The sequence below is a fragment of the Ranitomeya imitator genome, chromosome 5 (assembly GCF_032444005.1).
Source record: "Ranitomeya imitator isolate aRanImi1 chromosome 5, aRanImi1.pri, whole genome shotgun sequence".
Classification (NCBI taxonomy): Eukaryota; Metazoa; Chordata; class Amphibia; order Anura; family Dendrobatidae; genus Ranitomeya; species Ranitomeya imitator.
The window spans coordinates 660,356,177-660,377,641 of NC_091286.1; the positions used below are offsets into that span (position 1 = coordinate 660,356,177).

General features: G+C 45.2%; 1 protein-coding gene across 2 annotated transcripts in view; it reads left to right on the top strand.

Annotated features, from left to right (window-relative positions):
- Positions 1-21,465, top strand: part of CLIC5 (chloride intracellular channel 5) — a 160,112-nt gene that overhangs the window by 38,245 nt on the left and 100,402 nt on the right. Inside the window, exon 1 of one of the 2 annotated variants that reach the window (XM_069728217.1) lies at positions 15,191-15,559. The exons of the other annotated variant lie outside the window; for it this stretch is intronic. Within the exon in view, the coding sequence (XP_069584318.1) occupies positions 15,503-15,559 (57 nt within the window). The 5' untranslated portion in view covers positions 15,191-15,502. Of the gene's footprint in view, positions 1-15,190; positions 15,560-21,465 lie in introns of those variants that run through there. 2 annotated transcript variants of the gene reach the window in all.

Genomic DNA, 21,465 nt, shown 5'->3' on the forward strand with positions numbered 1-21,465 from the left:
AAATTATCACTCACAGGCAATGGAGGAAGATTACGGAGGATGAGAGTAGTGCAGCCACCAACAAGAGGCAACGACCAAAGGGGGAAGGTTTTTATAAACTCCGGAGGGGCTATTGGCATCTCAGGGAGGAGTGGGTGTGGGTTACTGGGAGGGGAATGGACGTTTTGGGGGGCCAGACATAAAGGGGATTTATCTCCAGGATTTTGCCACCTAATCTGACAGCAGCATAATGTAGAGACACAGACTCCGTATCACTTACTGGGCTGCTTAGTGTAGTTTTATCACAGGAGACTATCACTAGAGGACTAGTAAACCAGCTGCCAGCTAGTCCTCCATATTCATGAGCTCGGTATAACCCCGCCCCCACCACTGATTGGCAGCTTTCTGCCAATGCACAGTGCTCAGCATTCAGAGAACTGCTAGACCTGCAGCAGATCATTTTTTTTTAAATCACAATAGCAGCAAGCAGCCCAGTAAGTGACACAACACTGGAATCAGGGTCTCCGTCTCTACATCATGCTGCTCTCAGATGGAATACCAAAAATCTGCTGATAGATTCCATTTAAATGCCTGAAATTTCGGCAAGCCTGATAGGTTCTCCTTAAAGGGGTTGTCCTCTTTCAGATAATGTTTGCTTTGGCGGCAATTTGTTAAAAAAAATAACAAATCGCCCTTTGCTCACCTTCCCTGTCTCCACCCATGAGTCTCTGCCGCTCTCAGAGTCTGGCATTGGCTGTGGAGCTGACATCATGTCGACAGCCAATCACTGAGTTCAGTGGTTCTGAAGGGGGCGATCCGTCTACATTGGCACAATCACTAATCTCACTGAGTGGCCACTGTCACCAGGGCGTCCGCTCCGCAGCCAATTCCAGAGACCCAGTGCAGCGACTGAGACTCACCAATGGATAGCACAATTTTTTTTTGTTACTGCAGCTGTGAGACCAACCCCTTTAAGTGTTTTAGGTCAAACTCCTTTTAACCCACTTTTCCGAGTACCTGTGCTTGGTTTGGGCAGTCATTCTGTGCTGACAGTCCCTTTATAAGGTGCTTAGCCTCTACATTTTATTCCATAGACAGCACTGCCCTCTAGTGGTCATCATTAGAAACACACTTTATTTTAATTATAGTTTTTTTTTAAACTTTATTCTGAGATAAGAATATTTAAATCAAGTCTCAATATTGTTTCTATACCCTTCAATAATGTAAGCATGTAACATGCCTTAAAATACATATTTTCATTAAAACTCGAGATTGCCTATCACCACCTCACACTATTCTTGTAGATAAGAGGTTTTATTTCTTTCTTTTAAGACCCTTTTGTTGTTCTAAATAGAATATGCATTCAAAATTCTAAATATTTCTTGGGGTATACGTTCACAAGGGACAGAGCTAATTTTTCTGCTAAAGGAAATTGTAATATAATTTATTCCTTTTTTATTTCTCCTTTGTAGAGATTTAGGTTACTGAAGTTTAGGGCACCTAATATGCTAATCTCCCTTTCAACTAGGGGGGAGGCATTAAAAGGGATTCTTCTCTGGTGGTATTTACTTTTTCAGTTGTATGACATTGCCCAATTACAAGAAGGCAGCGACATACAGGGGGCAAAAAATAAAACGCCCCTAGATCAGAATTTTCACTGTGATCTGGTAAGACTGATGTGTCTAACTTTATCACACTCAGATCTCACTGCTTGTACTTACTGAAATGACAGTGTCGGGAGAAGAGAGCTGCTCTGTATTGTCTTTACATACAATGTTCTGGATCTATCCCAGATATCGAGGAATAAAGTCATGATACTTGTAATGGATGCAGAGCAATGACACACTGCTCACATTGTGCAGCTCTCAAGTGCCGGCACTGTCATGTCATTCCATTATGAAGGACGTGACAGTGCTGTGAGATGAGACCTGCAGTGTATCACATTCACTGGTCTGCATCTTTTCCAGTTGTCAAGACATTATTCCACGATAGATTTTTTTTCTTCTCCCAATGCCTTAATATCAGTAAGTGCCAGGAATGAGGAAATCTCACTGTGATAAGGTTAGACACATCAGTCTTTCTAGAGTTCACACACCTCCATGTTGATTTTCAGTCCCCTCTTCACCTTGGACTCTACCGTTCCGGAGGAAGTGGAGCACAAGAAATCTTGGGAGTTTTTGCCAAGTTTTTTGGGCTGCATTCACACATTGCAGCTTCATTGTATTTGTACCATAGCTGTGGAAAAACCTGCTCAGTTTTAAAAAATCAAAGCACAACCAAAACTAGTGAACTTAACTTTTGGAAAATTCCTGTCTCCCCAAGTATGCTGGAATGCCGTCTAGCACTTGTTAATTGACATTTTATTTTTGCATATGGATCCCTGTAATCACACATGAAATCATGCGCATGTGCATTGTTTTCAGGAGTAGAATCACCTCCTTTACGCCCCGTATCCTGATGCATGTAATAGGCATGAGCGGACCCTTGGAAGTTCGGGTTCTAGTACACGACTCAAACTTTATTTCAAAGTTCGGTTCAGGTGCCAGGTTCTGTCTCTCACTCTCTCTTTCTGTCCTCCCATACTTCCCCCAGAACTCCGACTATCCCAACGGACTACTGGGAGATGTCACTGTTTGGTGTTTACCACCGAATGCTAACTGTCCAGTACGAATCCCGAGCTTTTAAATTCGGGTCCGCTCATCCTTACTTCTGAATAGAGATGAACAAATACAAACTTAACAGTTTGTGGTTCGTACTGGACAGTTATTGTCCGGTGCTAAATGACGAACAAGGACTTCTCCTGGTAGTCTGTTGCAATGGTCGGAGTTCCGGTGAAGTCCGGGAGGAGAGAGAAAGAATTTTCCAGCTCAAAAGTTTGGATCCTTATTGTTTTCAAAGGGATTCAGGTTCTGGTTACAGTTCTTGTACCCGAACTGAACTTTGGAATAAAGTTGGGGTAGGGTGCCAGAACCCGAACTTCCATGGGTCCGTTCATTCTTACTCTTGAAGTCTTCAGACGCTAAACGCAGAAATCATCAGACACTAAACGCAGAAATCAATCAGACTTATGCTTAGTAAGGTATTGAAGACAGAGGGCAGTAATGGCAAAGAATCAATGCCTGCACCCATCATTAGTGCCTTTGTGTGACATTTTCTGTGCCACAAGTTGTCCATCCAGATAAGAGAAGCGAGGACATCACTGCTTCTCAAGGTTAAGCTCAACTCCTTTCTTGCATTTTACTCTTCGACTCATTTACCTACAAGGTGGCAAAACTTCGTAAATCAATTCCAGAAATCTATAAGCTAATTAAGAAACAAGTGGATACTAGGGTTGAGTGACTTTTACTTTTTTAGGGTCGAGTCGGGTTTTGCGAAACCCGACTATCTCAAAAGTCGAGTCGAGTGAAATCGGCCGATTATAGCGAAAAGTCGGGGATCGACCGAAACACGAAACCCAATGCAAAGTCAATGGGATTATTTTTCTCTCTCTCTCTCTCTCTCTCTCTCCCCCCTCCGTCCCTGAACAGAAAAGCTGGTGTTACACATTGCAAATCGCTACAGCGCACAAGCGACAAGATGGCGATAGGCGTCCACGCCGCTAAGACCTATGTCATCACTCTGCCCACACTCCTTCATTGGCTGAAAAAATGGCGCCAAGCGCGTCATACGAAACGCGACTTTGGCGCGAAAGTCGCGTACCGCATGGTCGACCCCACACAGGGATCGGGTCGGGTTTCATGAAACCCGACTTTGCCAAAAGTCGGCGACTTTTGAAAATGAACGATCCGTTTCGCTCAATCCTAGTGGATACATCTGGTTCATTTTTCATTTCACCTGAAAGCTTAAAAGGGTCCTTGCAAAAAAAAAAATGCCCCTTGGTATCAGTACTGCAACTTCATGCTTCATGCCTTCATGTAAGCAATTATATCATATTTTACAGTCATTTTTTATTTTTTATTCATTGCTATCAGTAAAATATGGTAAATGATTGACAGATTAATTGTCAATCTTGCTGGAAGCCATGCTATCCTACACTCATCAACATTTTAGTAGTCCAAATTGGGAAATAGGTAATAAATATCTGAGCGTTAGGGGGTCCAAAAATCAGCACCCCCACTGATCAGCAGTTTGCAGTTCCTACAGAAGTAGCAGGAAGTAACCAGTGTACATTGCTGGCACAGCACAGCTCCTTGCAGTGTGTAGTGGCAGTTTTCAGGTACTGCAGCTCAGATCACTGCCACTTCAATAGGATCTGAGCTGCAGGACTGAGAGCTGCCACCATTCAGTCCATGAAGCTATAAACCAAGTAACCAAGAGTACAGGATACAAAATAGTCACCTATCTACATGTTGGTCAAATGTATTAACCCTTGTAGCATTATAAATCCTATAAATGGGATCTAAGGGGAAATGTTTCTCCTTGTGAAGAGTGACAAGCCAGGCCTGTCATGTCAGAGTGAGGAGACTTAAATGCCTTGCAAGCTCCTCTGGGAAATTAAATATGCAAATTGCTTCGTTGGAGAAAAAGAGGACTAGAACTATAGTACCACCCACTGGAAGCAGCAGTCAATATTGACCCTTTAACGAGCCTTTCAATATGACTCAGGATAAAAGCCAATCCAGAATCTCAATTTGCAGACATGGTGTTTCAGGGTATTGCCCCTCATCAGTGCAAAGTATGAGATCTAATTTGTGTAAAAAAGAGTCAAAGACTGGGATCTAAGGAGTAACATTTCTCCTTGTGTAGAGTGACAAACTAGACCTGACGTCATGCTCCTGTCGGAAGTTAAATATGCAAATTGCCTCTTCAGATCCCAGTCTTAGCCTCTCACTTAGCCAAATCAGATATCATGCTTTTCACTGACGAGGGGCAATACCCCAAAACACTGTGTCTGCAAATTGGGATTCTGGTTTGGTTTTTGTCCTAAGTCATGGGTCAAGGCTCTTTAAAGGGTTGATATTGACTTCTAGGATTGCTACTTCCAATAGGTGGTGCTAGAGTTCTTGTCCTCTTCCTCTCTGAAGAGGTGATTTGCATATTAAATCATATAAAGACATACGTGTTGTCTTCCCTCATAATGTAATAATGTCCCCCATTCTGTAATAATGTCACCCATCCTGGGCCCGTTCCTGGTATAATGTCCCCCATCCTGGGCCCATTCTGTAATAATGTCACCCATCCTGGGCCCGTTCCTGGTATAATGTCACCCATTCTGGGCCCGTTTCTGGTATAAGGTCACCCATCCTGGGCCCGTTCTTGGTATGTCCCCCATCCTGGGCCCATTCCTGGTATAATGTCCCCCATCCTGGGCCCCTTCCTGGTATGATGTCCCCTATCCTGGGCCCGTTCCTAGTATAATGTCCCCCATCCTGGGCCCGTTCTTGGTATAATGTCCCCCATCCTGGGCCCATTACTGGTATAATGTCCCCCATCCTGGGCCGGTTCTTGGTATAATGTCCCCCATCCTGGGCCCATTCCTGGTATAATGTCCCCAATCCTGGGCCCATTCCTGGTATGATGTCCCCCATCCTGGGCCCCTTCTTGGTATAATGTCCCCCATCCTGGGCCCGGTCCTGGTAAAATGTCCCCCATCCTGGGCCCGTTCCTGGTATAATGTCCCCCATCCGGGGCCCGTTCCTGGTATAATGTCCCCAATCCTGGGCCCCTTCCTGGTATAATGTCACCCATCCTCGGCCCGTTCCTGGTATAATGTCCACCATCCTGGGCCCGTTCCTGGTATAATGTCACCCATCCTGGGCCCGTTCTTGGTATAATGTCTCCATCCTGGGCCCATTCCTGGTATAATGTCCCCCATCCTGGGCCCCTTCTTGGTATAATGTCTCCATCCTGGGCCCATTCCTGGTAAAATGTCCCCCATCCTGGGCCCGTCCCTCATCCTGGCCCCGTTCCTGGTATAATGTCCCCCATCCTGGGCCCCTTTCTGGTATAATGTCACCCATCCTCGGCCCATTCCTGGTATTATGTCCCCCATCCTGGGCCCATTCCTGGTATAATGTCCCCCATCCTGGGCCCCTTCTTGGTATAATGTCCCCCATCTTGGGCCCGATCCTGGTAAAATGTCCACTATCCTGGGCCAGTTCCTGGTATAATGTCCCCAATCCTGGGCCCCTTCCTGGTATAATGTCACCCATCCTCGGCCCGTTCCTGGTATAATGTCCCCCATCCTGGGCCCGTTCCTGGCATAATGTCCCCCATCCTGGGCCCATTCCTGGTATGATGTCCCCCATCCTGGGCCCGTTCCTGGTATAATGTTTCCCATCCTAGGCCCGTTCTTGGTATAATGTCCCCCATTCTGTGCCCATTCCTAGTATTATGTCCTCCATCCTAGGCCACTTCCTGGTATAATGTCCCCCATCCTGGGCCCTATCCTGGTATGATGTCCCCCATCCTAGGCCCGTTCCTGGTATAATGTCCCCCACCCTGGGCCCGTTCCTGGTATAATGTCCCCCATCCTGGGCCCGTTCCTGGTATAATGTCCCCCATCCCGGGCCTGATCCTGGTAAAATGTCCCCCATCCTGGGCCCCTTCCTGGTATGATGTCCCCCATCCTGGGCCCGATCCTGGTATGATGTCCCCCATCCTGGGCCCGATCCTGGTATGATGTCCCCCATCCTGGGCCCGATCCTGGTATGATGTCCCCCATCCTGGGCCCCTTCCTGGTATAATGTCCCCCATCCTGGGCCCATTCCTGATATAATGTCCCCCATCCTTGGCCCCTTCCTGGTAAAATGTCCCCCATCCTGGGCCCCTTCCTGGTATGATGTCCCCCATCCTGGGCCCGATCCTGGTATGATGTCCCCCATCCTGGGCCCGATCCTGGTATGATGTCCCCCATCCTGGGCCCGATCCTGGTATGATGTCCCCCATCCTGGGCCCGATCCTGGTATGATGTCCCCCATCCTGGGCCCCTTCCTGGTATAATGTCCCCCATCCTGGGCCCATTCCTGATATAATGTCCCCCATCCTTGGCCCCTTCCTGGTAAAATGTCCCCCATCCTGGGCCCCTTCCTGGTATAATGTCCCCCATCCTGGGCCCATTCCTGGTATAATGTCCCCCATCCTTTTTTTCCATTTCTAATTATTGCTCCCACTGTTGATTTCTTCACTCCAAGCTTGTTGGCTATTGCAGATTCAGTCTTCCCAGCCTGGTGCAGGGCTACAATTTTGTTTCTGGTGTCCTTTGACAGCTCTTTGGTCTTCACCATAGTGGAGTTTGGAGTCAGACTGTTTGAGGGTGTGCACAGGTGTCTTTTTATACTGATAACAAGTTTAAACAGGTGCCATTACTACTGGGTAATGAGTGGAGGAAAGAGGAGACTCTTAAAGAAGAAGTTACAGGTCTGTGAGAGCCAGAAATCTTGATTGTTTGTTTCTGACCAAATACTTATTTTCCACCATAATATGCAAATAAAATGATAAAAAAAACAGACAATGTGATTTTCTGGATTTTTTTTTCTCAGTTTGTCTCCCATAGTTGAGGTCTACCTATGATGTAAATTACAGACGCCTCTCATCTTTTTAAGTGGTGGAACTTGCACTATTGCTGACTGACTAAATACTTTTTTGCCCCACTGTATATGGGGAGTGCACTTTACTATATATCCTATATTGGGAGTGCATTATACTATATGTACTATATGGGGAGTGCATTATACTATATATCCTATAATAATAATAATAATAATAAATAATAATAATAATATCCTATATTGGGAGTGCATTATACTATATGTACTATATGGGGAGTGCATTATACTATATATCCTATATCGGGAGTGCATTATACTATATGTACTATATGGGGAGTGCATTATACTATATATCCTATATTGGGAGTGCATTATACTATATGTACTATATGAGGAGTGCATTATACTATATGTACTATATGGGGAGTGCATTATACTGTATGTACTATATGGGGAGTGCATTATACTGTATGTACTATATGGGGAGTGCATTATACTATATGTACTATATGGGGAGTGCATTATACTGTATGTACTATATGGGGAGTGCATTATACTATATGTACTATATTGGGAGTGCATTATAATATATGTACTATATATTGGGAGTGCACTTTACTATATATACTACATTGGGAGTGCATTATACTATATGTACTATATGGGGAGTGCATTATACTATATGTACTATATTGGGAGTGCATTTGGAACGTCCGCCAGGGCCTTGAGGTACTCGGTACCGGGTCCGGTACTTAAGGGGACGTATCACGGCGGCGGCGACCCAGTCCATGGCCCTGGGCAATATGTAAAAGGGAAAGACTTTAAAGGGGTTTTGAGAATAAAGTTTGTTCATGACGCCACCTGTGATATTCGGTCAGGGGGGACCAACACTGCTTAAGAGGGTCCTCTGTGGTGATGTTGTGGCAGCTAGGATGGAATAACTTCCCACAGGTGAAGTAGGTCCCCAGGCCTCTCGATGTATAGATGGAGATTATGAGTGGTGCAGTAAGAAATGGAGGACACAGGTTTGCAGTCTCTTTACCTGATTTGCTGAAGACTTCAGCCAGCCACAGTCCAGGGCACCAGATCACAGGTACAGGCAGGGTCCGGCTGGCTTGGAAGCGAGTTCAGAGTCCCCTTTACCAGGTGGAGTTAGAAGCCTTCCTACTAACGCTGTGGTGTAGACCTTTGCTGCCTTAGGCCTCACTCAAAGTCTTCACTGTCTCTCTGTCTTCCTTAAAGGGTAGGACAATACCTGCATGACAGGATCTCTATCACGACCCGGGCTCTATGCATTATTGTGTCTCAGGTGTTAGGGCGAACAGGTGACGTGAAATCAGCTGCCCTGCCGGTTTCTGCTGTGCCACATGGAGTCTGACACAACCTCGGCCTTCCGGCTATCAGTGCCTGCACTCTGCAAGGAGGTAGCTCAATCGCAGATATTCTCCCCAGTTGTTTCCTCTCCTTTGCCTCGCTCTCCTGCACGCTCACTACAATGTGTTCTTCTTTCTGTATTCTCTCTTTCTCCAGGAGCTGCTCGGCCCCTCCAGTCCTTCCGACACTCACTGTCTGACTGCTCTCTTTCCTGTCTCTCTGACAGACAGACTGACTTTCCCTCCAGACCAGAATATATATAGGGAAGCCACCCATAAACTGGATTAGAGCTCCCCCTTCTGGCCTGGAGCGTGAACATGTTGTATGCTTGTGTTTCCCTGATGAAAGAGATCTTACCTCCCTTCCAAGCGTGACATCACTCTCCCTGTGAGGAAAGCAATGCCAATGTAACAACCAGGACCCTGGGGTGTTGCACATTATACTAAATGTACCAAATTGGGAGTGCATTATACTATATATACTATATGGGGAGTGCATTATACTATATGGACTATATTGGGAGTGCATTATACTATATATACTATATGGGGAGTGCATTATACTATATGTACTATATTGGGAGTGCATTATACTATATATACTATATGAGGAGTGTATTATACTATATGTACTATATTGGGAGTGCATTATACTATATGTACTATATTGGGAGTGCATTATACTATATGTACTATATGACTATGGGGAGTGCACTTTACTATATATACTATATGGGAATGCACTTTACTATATATGCTATATTGGGAGTGCATTATACTATTTGTGCTATATAGGGAGTGCACTTTACTATATATACTAAATTGGAAGTGCATAATACTATATGTACTATATTGGGAGTGCATTATACTATATATACACTATATGAGGAGTGTATTATACTATATGTACTATATTGGGAGTGCATTATACTATATGTACTATATGGGGAGTGCATAATACTATCTATATATATAATTGTCTAAGGGTTTTTCCGTCTGTCTGTCTGTCTTTCTGTCTGTCTGTCTGTCTTTCTGTCTGTCTGTCTGTCCTGGAAATCCCGGCTCTCTGATTGGCCTCGACCAATCAGAGACCGGCACCGCATCGACGTAGAAATCCCGCGTCTCTGATTGGTCGAGGCCGCCAGGCCTCGACCAATCAGCAACGAGCACAGCGATGATGATGTCATAAAGGACGTAGACATCTCACGTTTCTGATTCAGCGACGGGCACAGTATCGACGTAGATGTCATGGTTGCCATGGCGACAATGATGTCATAAAGGTTGCCTCGACCAATCAGCGACGGGCACAGTCTGCCGCGAATTCTGGAATCATCATTGTGCATATACTACGGGGACATGCATATTCTAGAATACCCGATGCGTTAGAATCGGGCCACAATCTAGTATGTACTATATTGGGAGTGCATTATACTATATATACACTATATGAGGAGTGTATTATACTATATGTACTCTATTGGGAGTGCATTATACTATATGTACTTTATGGAGAGTACATTATACTATACAGTATGTATTATATGGGGAGTGCATTATGCTATATATACTATATGGGGAGTGCATTATACTATATGTACTATATGGAGAATGTATTATACTCTATTGAGGACTATGGGGAGTGCATTATACTATATGGAGGACTATGGGGCAGACATGCTGCTGATAACATGATACTGTCTGGGGCCATTGATCTAATATTGATTGTTCTGTCCCCATCATTCTTCCTCAGCTGGAGTAAAGAGGCCGGGAACAAATGCCGAATGACTTCAATATTGTCGATCACACTCATTTAACGGCCTGAGATCAGCGCATGTGAATACAACCAAAATGTTTCTGTGTGATGGAGCAATATGTGAGCATTTGGGGCCCCATTTTAAACTTTTGCCCAGGGCCCCACTTTGTTTAAAACTGGCCCTGATAACATCTGTATACCACCTAGATATGGCAGAACAGTGATACCAGCTGAGTATTTGGGTCGCCCTCTCCCCTATTGAAGCATCTATACTTTTCCTGGACTCTTCAGCAATCCAGAATATTCAGACTCACCTCATTATACAGCCGTACGCCTTATGGACAATCATTAATCCACAGAACACTCTACATTGTGAAAGGTCAGGAAATTATTGACTATAACTGAACTTGCGTCTCCTCATAAGAAGAAACTGAATCATCAGTAAAGATTCCTGACAACTGACACCTGTGTACAGTATCTGCCACTGCAGGAATGAGCCGCTGCCTCTGAGAATGTAATGTTTCCCCTGCAGAAGCTGCAACGTGTTCTTCCTGAAATGTCAATGTGTCAGTCCTAAAGGTTGTGACCGCGAGGTGCTGTACTGCACAAAATAAACCTGAGCTGCTGCAGAACCTCATAAATCAGCTCAGCCACTGCAGAACCTTATATGAATATCAGCTGCTGCAGAACCCCATAATACACCTCAGCTGCTGCAGAACCCCATAATACACCTCAGCTGCTGCAGAACCCCATAATACAGCTCTGCTGCAGAACATCACAATACACCTCTGCTGCTGCAGAACATCATAATACACCTCAACTGCTGCATAACCTCATAACACACATCAACTGCTGCAGAACCTCATAATACACCTCAGCTGCTACAGAACCCCATAATACACCTCAGCTGCTACAGAACCCCATAATACAGCTCTGCTGCAGAACATCACAATACACCTCTGCTGCTGCAGAACATCATAATACACCTCAGCTGCTACAGAACTTCATAACACACATCAACTGCTGCAGAACCTCATAATACACCTCAGCTGCTGCAGAACCTTATAATACAACTCAGCTGCTGCAGAACCTCATAATACACCTCAGCTGCTGCAGAACCTTATAATACAACTCAGCTGCTGCAGAACCTCATAATACACCTCAGCTGCTACAGAACCTCATAATACACCTCAGCTGCTGCAGAACGTCACAATACAGCTCAGCTGCTGCAGAACATCATCACATACCACAGTTGCTGCAGAACCTCATAATACACCACAGCTGCTGCATAACATAATAATACACCTCAGCTGCTGCAGAACCTCATAATACACGTCAGCTGCTTCAGAACCTCATAACACACATAAACTGCTGCAGAACCTCAGAATACACCTCAGCTGCTGCAGAACCTCATAATACAGCTCAGATGCTGCAGAACATCATCACATACCACAGCTACAGCAGAACCTCATAATACACCACAGCTTCTGCATAACATCATAATACACCTCAGCTGCTGCAGAATATCATAATACACCTCAGTTGCTGCAAACCTCATTACATACCTTAGCTGCTGCAGAACATCACAATACACCTCAGCTGCTGCAGAACCTCACAAATCACCTCAGCCACTACAGAACCTCATATGAATATCAGCTGCTGCAGAACATCTTAATACACCTCAGCTGCTGCAGATCCTCATAATACAGCTCAGCTGCTGCAGAACCTCAATACACCTCAGCTGCTGCAGAACCCCATAATACAGCTCAGCTGCTGCAGAACATCACAATACACCTCTGCTGCTGCAGAATATCATAATACACCACAGCTGCTGCAGAACCTCATAATACACCTCAGCTTCTGCAGAACCTCATAACAAACATCAACTGCTGCAGAACCTCATAATACACCACAGCTTCTGCATAACATCATAATACACCTCAGCTGCTGCAGAACCTCATAATATACCTCAGTTTCTGCAGACCTCATTACATACCTAAGCTGCTGCAGAACCTCATAATACACCACAGCTTCTACATAACATCATAATACACCTCAGCTGCTGCAGAACCTCATAATACACCTCAGTTACTGCAAACCTCATTACATACCTTAGCTCCTGCAGAACCTCATTATACACCTGAGCTGCTGCGGAACCTCATAATACACCACAGCTGCTGCAGAACTGCATTATACACCTTAGCTGCTGCAGAACCTCATAATACACATCATCTACTGCAGAACCTCATTATACACCTGAGCTGCTGCGGAACCTCATCAGTGACTGCTCATTCTATATGATTTCCAGTAGAGGCAGAATTTACCCAATAACATTTCCACTTTCTAAATTCGTTCACAGCGCCGTCCCCTGTGGAGCACATCTACATCTATTTCTGGATTGTGGCAATTTGCACTTTTTTTTTATCATTTTATAATTATGTTGCCAAAAATATTGATAAAATCTGCATTTTGCTGAACCTGGCCATAGCTTTCCTGATGCAAACACATCCCATCAATTAGAAGCTTCAACAGTTTATCTTTTCTTTTCCAACTTTGCCCATATGTTTAATAACACTTTTTGACTCCAAGTTCTGCACTTTTTTTTAAATGATTTTAAACATTGTAAATATCTAATAATGTAACGATTTGTATTCCTGTGAGTCGCAGGGAGGACATGCTGTCAGTGCGCAGGGAGGACATGCTGTCAGTGTGCACACTGTGCAGGGAGGGGGCAGCCTGGCACTGTGCAGAGAGGACATGCTGTCAGTGTGCAGGGAAGGGGCAGCCTGGCACTGTGCAGGGAGGGGGCAGCCTGGCACTGTGCAGGGAGGACATGCTGTCAGTGTGCAGGGAGGGGGCAGCCTGGCACTGTGCAGGGAGGACATGCTGTCAATGTGCAGGGAAGGGGCAGCCTGGCACTGTGCAGGGAGGGGGCAGCCTGGCACTGTGCAGGGAGGACATGCTGTCAGTGTGCAGGGAGGGGGCAGCCTGGCACTGTGCAGGGAGGACATGCTGTCAGTGTGCAGGGAGGACATGCTGTCAGTGTGCAGGGAGGACATGCTGTCAGTGTGCACACCGTGCAGGGAGGGGCAGCCTGGCACTGTGCAGGGAGGACATGCTGTCAGTGTGCAGGGAGGGGGCAGCCTGGCACTGTGCAGGGAGGACATGCTGTCAGTGTGCAGGGAAGGGGCAGCCTGGCACTGTGCAGGGAGGGGGCAGCCTGGCACTGTGCAGGGAGGACATGCTGTCAGTGTGCAGGGAGGGGGCAGCCTGGCACTGTGCAGGGAGGACATGCTGTCAGTGTGCAGGGAGGACATGCTGTCAGTGTGCAGGGAGGACATGCTGTCAGTGTGCACACCGTGCAGGGAGGGGCAGCCTGGCACTGTGCAGGGAGGACATGCTGTCAGTGTGCAGGGAGGGGGCAGCCTGGCACTGTGCAGGGAGGACATGCTGTCAGTGCGCAGGGAGGACATGCTGTCAGTGTGCACACTGTGCAGGGAGGGGGCAGCCTGGCACTGTGCAGAGAGGACATGCTGTCAGTGTGCAGGGAAGGGGCAGCCTGGCACTGTGCAGGGAGGGGGCAGCCTGGCACTGTGCAGGGAGGACATGCTGTCAGTGTGCAGGGAGGGGGCAGCCTGGCACTGTGCAGGGAGGACATGCTGTCAGTGTGCAGGGAAGGGGCAGCCTGGCACTGTGCAGGGAGGGGGCAGCCTGGCACTGTGCAGGGAGGACATGCTGTCAGTGTGCAGGGAGGGGGCAGCCTGGCACTGTGCAGGGAGGACATGCTGTCAGTGTGCAGGGAGGACATGCTGTCAGTGTGCAGGGAGGACATGCTGTCAGTGTGCACACCGTGCAGGGAGGGGCAGCCTGGCACTGTGCAGGGAGGACATGCTGTCAGTGTGCAGGGAGGGGGCAGCCTGGCACTGTGCAGGGAGGACATGCTGTCAGTGTGCAGGGAAGGGGCAGCCTGGCACTGTGCAGGGAGGGGGCAGCCTGGCACTGTGCAGGGAGGACATGCTGTCAGTGTGCAGGGAGGGGGCAGCCTGGCACTGTGCAGGGAGGACATGCTGTCAGTGTGCAGGGAGGACATGCTGTCAGTGTGCAGGGAGGACATGCTGTCAGTGTGCACACCGTGCAGGGAGGGGCAGCCTGGCACTGTGCAGGGAGGACATGCTGTCAGTGTGCAGGGAGGGGGCAGCCTGGCACTGTGCAGGGAGGACATGCTGTCAGTGTGCAGGGAGGGGGCAGCCTGGCACTGTGCAGGGAGGACATGCTGTCAGTGTGCACACCGTGCAGGGAGGGGCAGCCTGGCACTGTGCAGGGAGGACATGCTGTCAGTGTGCAGGGAGGACATGCTGTCAGTGTGCAGGGAGGCCATGCTGTCAGTGTGCACACCGTGCAGGGAGGGGCAGCCTGGCACTGTGCAGGGAGGGCATGCTGGCACTGTGCAGGGAGGACATGCTGTCAGTGTGCAGGGAGGCCATGCTGTCAGTGTGCACACTGTGCAGGGAGGGCAGCCTGGCACTGCTCTCTGGGTGCACACAGCCCTCCCCTGGGCCACTCCTCTGCTCCTCTCCAGCTCTGGGCTATTTCTGGCTGTCAGTGTGAACTGATCACTGACACATGAGGATACAGTATCCAGCTGGGGACTTGTTGCTCTCTGATCATGACTGCTCCCTCTCCTGCGAACAATTCAGATCTTCTACTGATCTCCAAACCTGAAGATGCCTCCTAAATCTCACCTAGTCAGGGGCTAATTTACTGCAAAGGCTCTAGTGGATTTATTTTTATTTTTCTTTAATTTAATTTATTCTTTTTTAAATTAATTTCTCTTTTTTTTTTTTTTTTTTCTTTAATTTTTGCTTTACCACAAGAAAAATCGAAAAAATACTGTAAACTTGACCAAAATGTCCGATAGCACTCCTAATGGAGAGAAGGACCCAGAAATTGAACTCTTTGTAAAGGTAAGTCCTTACTGGCTCCAAGAACAGTCTCTTATTTTAGTGGGCCAGGCACTTTTTATTTTATATTTTTGTGTTGTGTTTGGTTTTGTTGTTCTTTCGTATATGCGGAGTTCTTGTTTCTAGACTTGTTAGGAATTTTAATTATAAGTTAGACCTTGCGTCTTGGCTGAGACAATGGGAGATGGGGGGCAGCTACTGTTTTCAGGTGCCCTGCGTACACTGGATGTGTGTTAGAATACTTTGCTTTTTTTTTTTTTTTAGATCATTTTTTGGCCTTACACGTGTTTCAATATTTTTTTATTTGGCTCCTGAATTAGTATTTTATTTTGCTTTAAAGAATTTTATTATTATTATCATCATATTTTAGATATAATATCACAAAATAATATAATGTAATATAATAATAATAATAATTATTATTAATAAATACGTAATCAAATAGTAATAATGACAATAATTACAATTTATATTATCATTATTATAAATTATAGCTTTAAATATATTAATAATAAAAAAATAAAAATAATACCAAGTAGTGCTATTATTTGTATTACCAATATTATTAGTATTACATTGTCATATTAATCGTCCTTTTTATGGTCATTTTTTCATTTTATTATTGCATTAATATGTTTTGTTCTCAGTAAAAGTTATAATTATGAAAATTATTATTATTATTATTTATAATAATAATAATAGCACAAAATTATATAATAATGTAATAATACTTATTTAATTATTATTAACAAATAATGAATTTATGCAATAATGCTAAAATAATTATAATAAAAATATATCACAACTAATATGGTAATGTAATAATACTAATAAAAAAATGATAGGACAAATAATACAATACTGTTCTGTTACATCTACTGTTACAATCACTATTGTTACAAATAACAACCTAATAGTTTATATCAGTGATGACATTATTATTATTATTATTATTATTATTAAGTTCCTTTATACTTACGCCAATAGGATTTTAATAGATGCCAAAATAGCAACACTCTTAAATAAAGGAGGGTTCCTCCCACTCTTAATTTATCAATTATCCATCTATATGTTAAACCGTTAATTAATTAAGACTTAAATTCTTATAGTCCGCCATCCAATAATCCAGAAAGTCTGATAGTCCGGTAATCCGTTGTTCTGACGCCTATTATTACGAGAACTGTGCCAATGTTTTGGATTGGCAGCCAAGCGTGCACACTGCCATCTTTGTGATCTGTGGAGGTCCAACCAGGAGGACATCCAGCAATCAGCAATTTGTCACCTACCCTGTGGGCCAACCCTAATTATGTGGTCAGAATCATCTCGTGACCGTATCAGTGCTCTTCTGAGGGCAGTGATGAAACGTCTCCCATGAAACGTGTGCGGTCAGGTTACCCCAGGCAGAAACAAGTCAGGTAGAGCGAATCGCATCATGTGTCAAATCTCCCTGCCTAAGTCACTGCTTTGGTAGAAATGTGGCACTTGCATTTTCTTTGGTCCACGGTCACCCATATTGGTGCGAAATTTCATAATCTCACAAAGTTACTGCAAAATATGAATTAAGTGTGACTTTTGCCGCAGGTGAGGTTGGACTGGTTGGTTTTTGGACAGATATAAGAGCTTCAAGTGCAGAGGGGTAACTTTAAGGATCCTTCCCTGTCCCTAACGCTAGGGGCATCCTAGCTCTCCCTGCTACTTCTGATGGTGAAGATGCCAGGGCCACGTTCCTTGCCTTAGCTTCTGAATAGACCCTCAGTCTGTACCCTTCCCCCACCCAGGGATGAGGGGAGTAGTAGTGTACCGTAATACACCAACCAGACTAACAAGGTAATACGAATAGGTATAACAAAAAAAAAACAAATATACTCACACAAACAACAGAGTTATACACCAGGGAATAGTGCATGGGGTGAAACCAAACTAGGAGAAAAAAGGAAAATATCGCACACTCAAAACCTAGCAACAGTCACTGATAAATCCACCAATAATAACCAACAACCTCCAGCCATGCAGCACAAGCTAACTCTGACAATGAGTGCTAGCCAGGGCCCACTCTATATAGGAGTGGCTAACAGTGCACAGCTGAGAGCCTTAATGCAGGAAAGCTTCCAGGAGCTCTCATCTCAGCATATTAACCCCTGCACTGCTAAAAGAAACTTACACTGTTTAACATAAAGGTGAGGTGCTTCTAATTTAGTGCAGGAGTAGGAGAAATCAGACTCTGCGATCCCCTACAGTTACTCCTCTGCTTCCAAGTCCGCTCATACTGTTTGGGTTCATTCTTGAATAGTCCAGATATGCCTGTAATGGTGCCATTATACACAGGCTAATTACTTTCTTTTTGAGGGGAGTGAGATATTTACATGATTGGTAGGTAAACCCCCGGGGTTCTTTTCTTGTCTCTTGCGTGCTACAGTACTCTATGTGTTATTTTAGTACTGCACCAATCTACTATATATAGTGTCTAAGGGTCACTTCCGTCTGTCCTTCTGTCTGTCACGGATATTCATTGGTCGCGGCCTCTGTCTGTCATGGAAATCCAAGTCGCTGATTGTTCGCGGCAAAACAGCCACGACCAATCAGCGACGGGCACAGTCCGGCGGCAAAATGGCCGCTCCTTCCTCCCCGCAGTCAGTGCCCGCTCCGTACTCCCCTCCAGTCAGCGCTCACACAGGGTTAATGGCAGCGTTAACCGACCGCGCTATGCTGCGGTGTAACGCACTCCGTTAACGCTGCAATTAACCCTGTGTGACCAACGTTTTACTATAGATGCTGCCTATGCGGCATCAATAGTAAAAAGATCTAATGTTAAAAATAATTTAAAAAAAATAAAAAATCGTTATATACTCACCGTCCGTCAGCCCCTCAGATCCACAACAAGCGTTTCCAGCTCGCAACGCTCCGGTAACCGGTCCATGCTGCGATCTCGCGAGATGACGTAGCAGTCTCGCGAGACCACTACGTCATCATCTCGCGAGACCGCAATGCACTCTTGAGACCGGAGCGCACGAGGAGCGTCGGTAACCGCTTCGCTTGGATCCGGGGGCTCCGGAAGGTGAGTATATAAATATTTTTTATTTTAATTATTTTTTTTAACAGGGATATGATGCCCACATTGCTATATACTACATGGTTGGGCAATATACTGCATGGGCTGTGCAATATACTACATGGGCTGTGCAATATACTACGTGACTGGGCAATATACTACGTGGCTAGGCAATATACTACGTGGCTGGGCAATATACTACGTGGCTGGGCAATATACTACGTGGACATGCATATTCTAGAATACCCGACGCATTAGAATCGGGCCACCATCTAGTATTATAATACGAAGTTCTGGATTGGTGTGATTTGGAAGTCACATGATGCTCAGTTTACTATAAAGAGCTGATGATTTTTCTGGTGCCCTTTGCAACTGCCCAGTTTGCCTGTTTGCCGGTGTTCTCCGCTGAGGCTGCAGAATGATCTCCATCCACAGATACAGGAATACAGAACAACACAGTAATAATAACACATAACATGATTTCATGGCAAAAAATATTTATTACTGGTTCTCCTCCATCATTTGCCCTGGATGGTGGGATTTTTTGCGCTCCCTCAGGCTTCAGGTCCCTGAATTGACTGTATCCTCTGCACCTCCTATAAGCCTTCCCTATTGACCACTGGGCCTGCAAAATAATGGGCAGGAGAATCGATTTAGACACTTGTATCCTCTACACTAAGGCTAATAATATCCGGTGACTTTTCCAGATCACGCTCATTACTCACGGTCCTGTACCTTGTGCACTATGTCTGAACCAACAACAGGAAACACCGCAGCTCCACACGTTATGCAGGTGCGGAGATCAACTCCAGACCGGCAGGGGAACATGACCGTGTCTGCAGCCAAATTTCTGTATTTGCATGGATCATGGAGAGATATTTCATATCCCTGTTGACATACAGTACAGACCAAAAGTTTGGACACACCTTCTCATTTAAAGATGTTCCTGTATTTTCATCACTATGAAAATTGTACATTCACACTGAAGACATCAAAACTATGAATTAACACATGTGGAATTTTATACTTAAGAAAAACATGTGAAACAACTGAAATTATGTCTTATATTCTAGGTTCTTCAAAGTAGCCACCTTTTGCTTTGATGACTGCTTTGCACACTCTTGGCATTCTCTTGATGAGCTTCAAGAGGTAGTCACCGGGAATGGTGTTCACTTCACAGGTGTGCCCTGTCAGGTTTAATAAGTGGGATTTCTTGCCTTATAAATGGGGTTGGGACCATCAGCTGTGTTGTGCAGAAGTCTGGTGGATACACAGCTGATAGTCCTACTGAATAGCCTGTTAGAATTTGTATTATGGCAAGAAAAAAGCAGCTAAATAAAGAAAAACGAGTGGCCATCATTACTTTAAGAAATGAAGGTCAGTCAGTCCGAAAAATTGGGCAAACTTTGAAAGTGTCCCCAAGTGCAGTGACAAAAACCATCAAGCGCTACAAAGAAACTGGCTCACATGAGGACCGCCCCAGGAAAGGAAGACCAAGAGTCACCTCTGCTTCTGAGGATAAGTTTATCCGAGTCACCAGCCTCAGAAATCGCAGGTTAACAGCAGCTCAGATTAGAGACCAGGTCAATGCCACACAGAGTTCTAGCAACAGACACATCTCTACAACAACTGTTAAGAGGAGACTTTGTGCAGCAGGCCTTCATGGTAAAATAGCTGCTGGGAAACCACTGCTAAGGACAGGCAACAAGCAGAAGAGACTTGTTTGGGCTAAAGAACACAAGGAATGGACATTAGACCAGTGGAAATCTGTGCTTTGGTCTGATGAGTCCAAATTTGAGATCTTTGGTTCCAACCACGGTGTCTTTGTGTGACGCAGAAAAGGTGAACGGATGGACTCTACATGCCTGGTTCCCACCGTGAAGCATGGAAGAGGAGGTGTGATGGTGTGGGGGTGCTTTGCTGGTGACACTGTTGGGGATTTATTCAAAATTGAAGGCATACTGAACCAGCATGGCTACCACAGCATCTTGCAGCGGCATGCTATTCCATCCGGTTTTGCGTTTAGTTGGACCATCATTTATTTTTCAACAGGACAATGACCCCAAACACACCGCCAGGCTGTGTAAGGGCTATTTGACCAAGAAGGAGAGTGATGGGGTGCTACGCCAAACGACCTGGCCTCCACAGTCACCAGACCTGAACCCAATCGAGATGGTTTGGGGTGAGCTGGACCGCAGAGTGAAGGCAAAAGGGCCAACAAGTGCTAAGCATCTCTGGCAACTCCTTCAAGATTGTTGGAAGACCATTCCTGGTGACTACCTCTTGAAGCTCATCAAGAGAATACCAAGACTGTGCAGAGCAGTCATCAAAGCAAAAGGTGGCTACTTTGAAGAACCTAGAATATAAGACATATTTTCAGTTGTTTCACACTTTTTTGTTAAGTATATAATTCTACATGTGTTAATTCAGAGTTTTGATGCCTTCAGTGTGAATGTACAATTTTCATAGTCATGAAGATACAGAAAAATCTTTAAATGAGAAGATGTGTCCAAACTTTTGGTCTGTACTGTAGTTATGCGTGGGGTCTCACTTGCAATGAGACCCTACGCACGGTCGTAACTAGAGCACTACGGGCCCTCCGTGTTGTTCAAATGTCCCAGTGACAATGCCTCCTATGTGCCTCCATATACATTGGGGAAAATAAGTATTTGATACACTGCCAATTTTGCAAAGAATGAAGAGATCTGTAATTTTTATTGTAGGTACACTTCACCTGTGAGAGACAGAATCTAAAAAAAAAATCCAGAAAATTACATTGTAGGATTTTTAAATAATTAATTTGCATTTTATTGCATGAAATAAATATTTGATGCAATAGGAAAACAGAACTTAATATTTG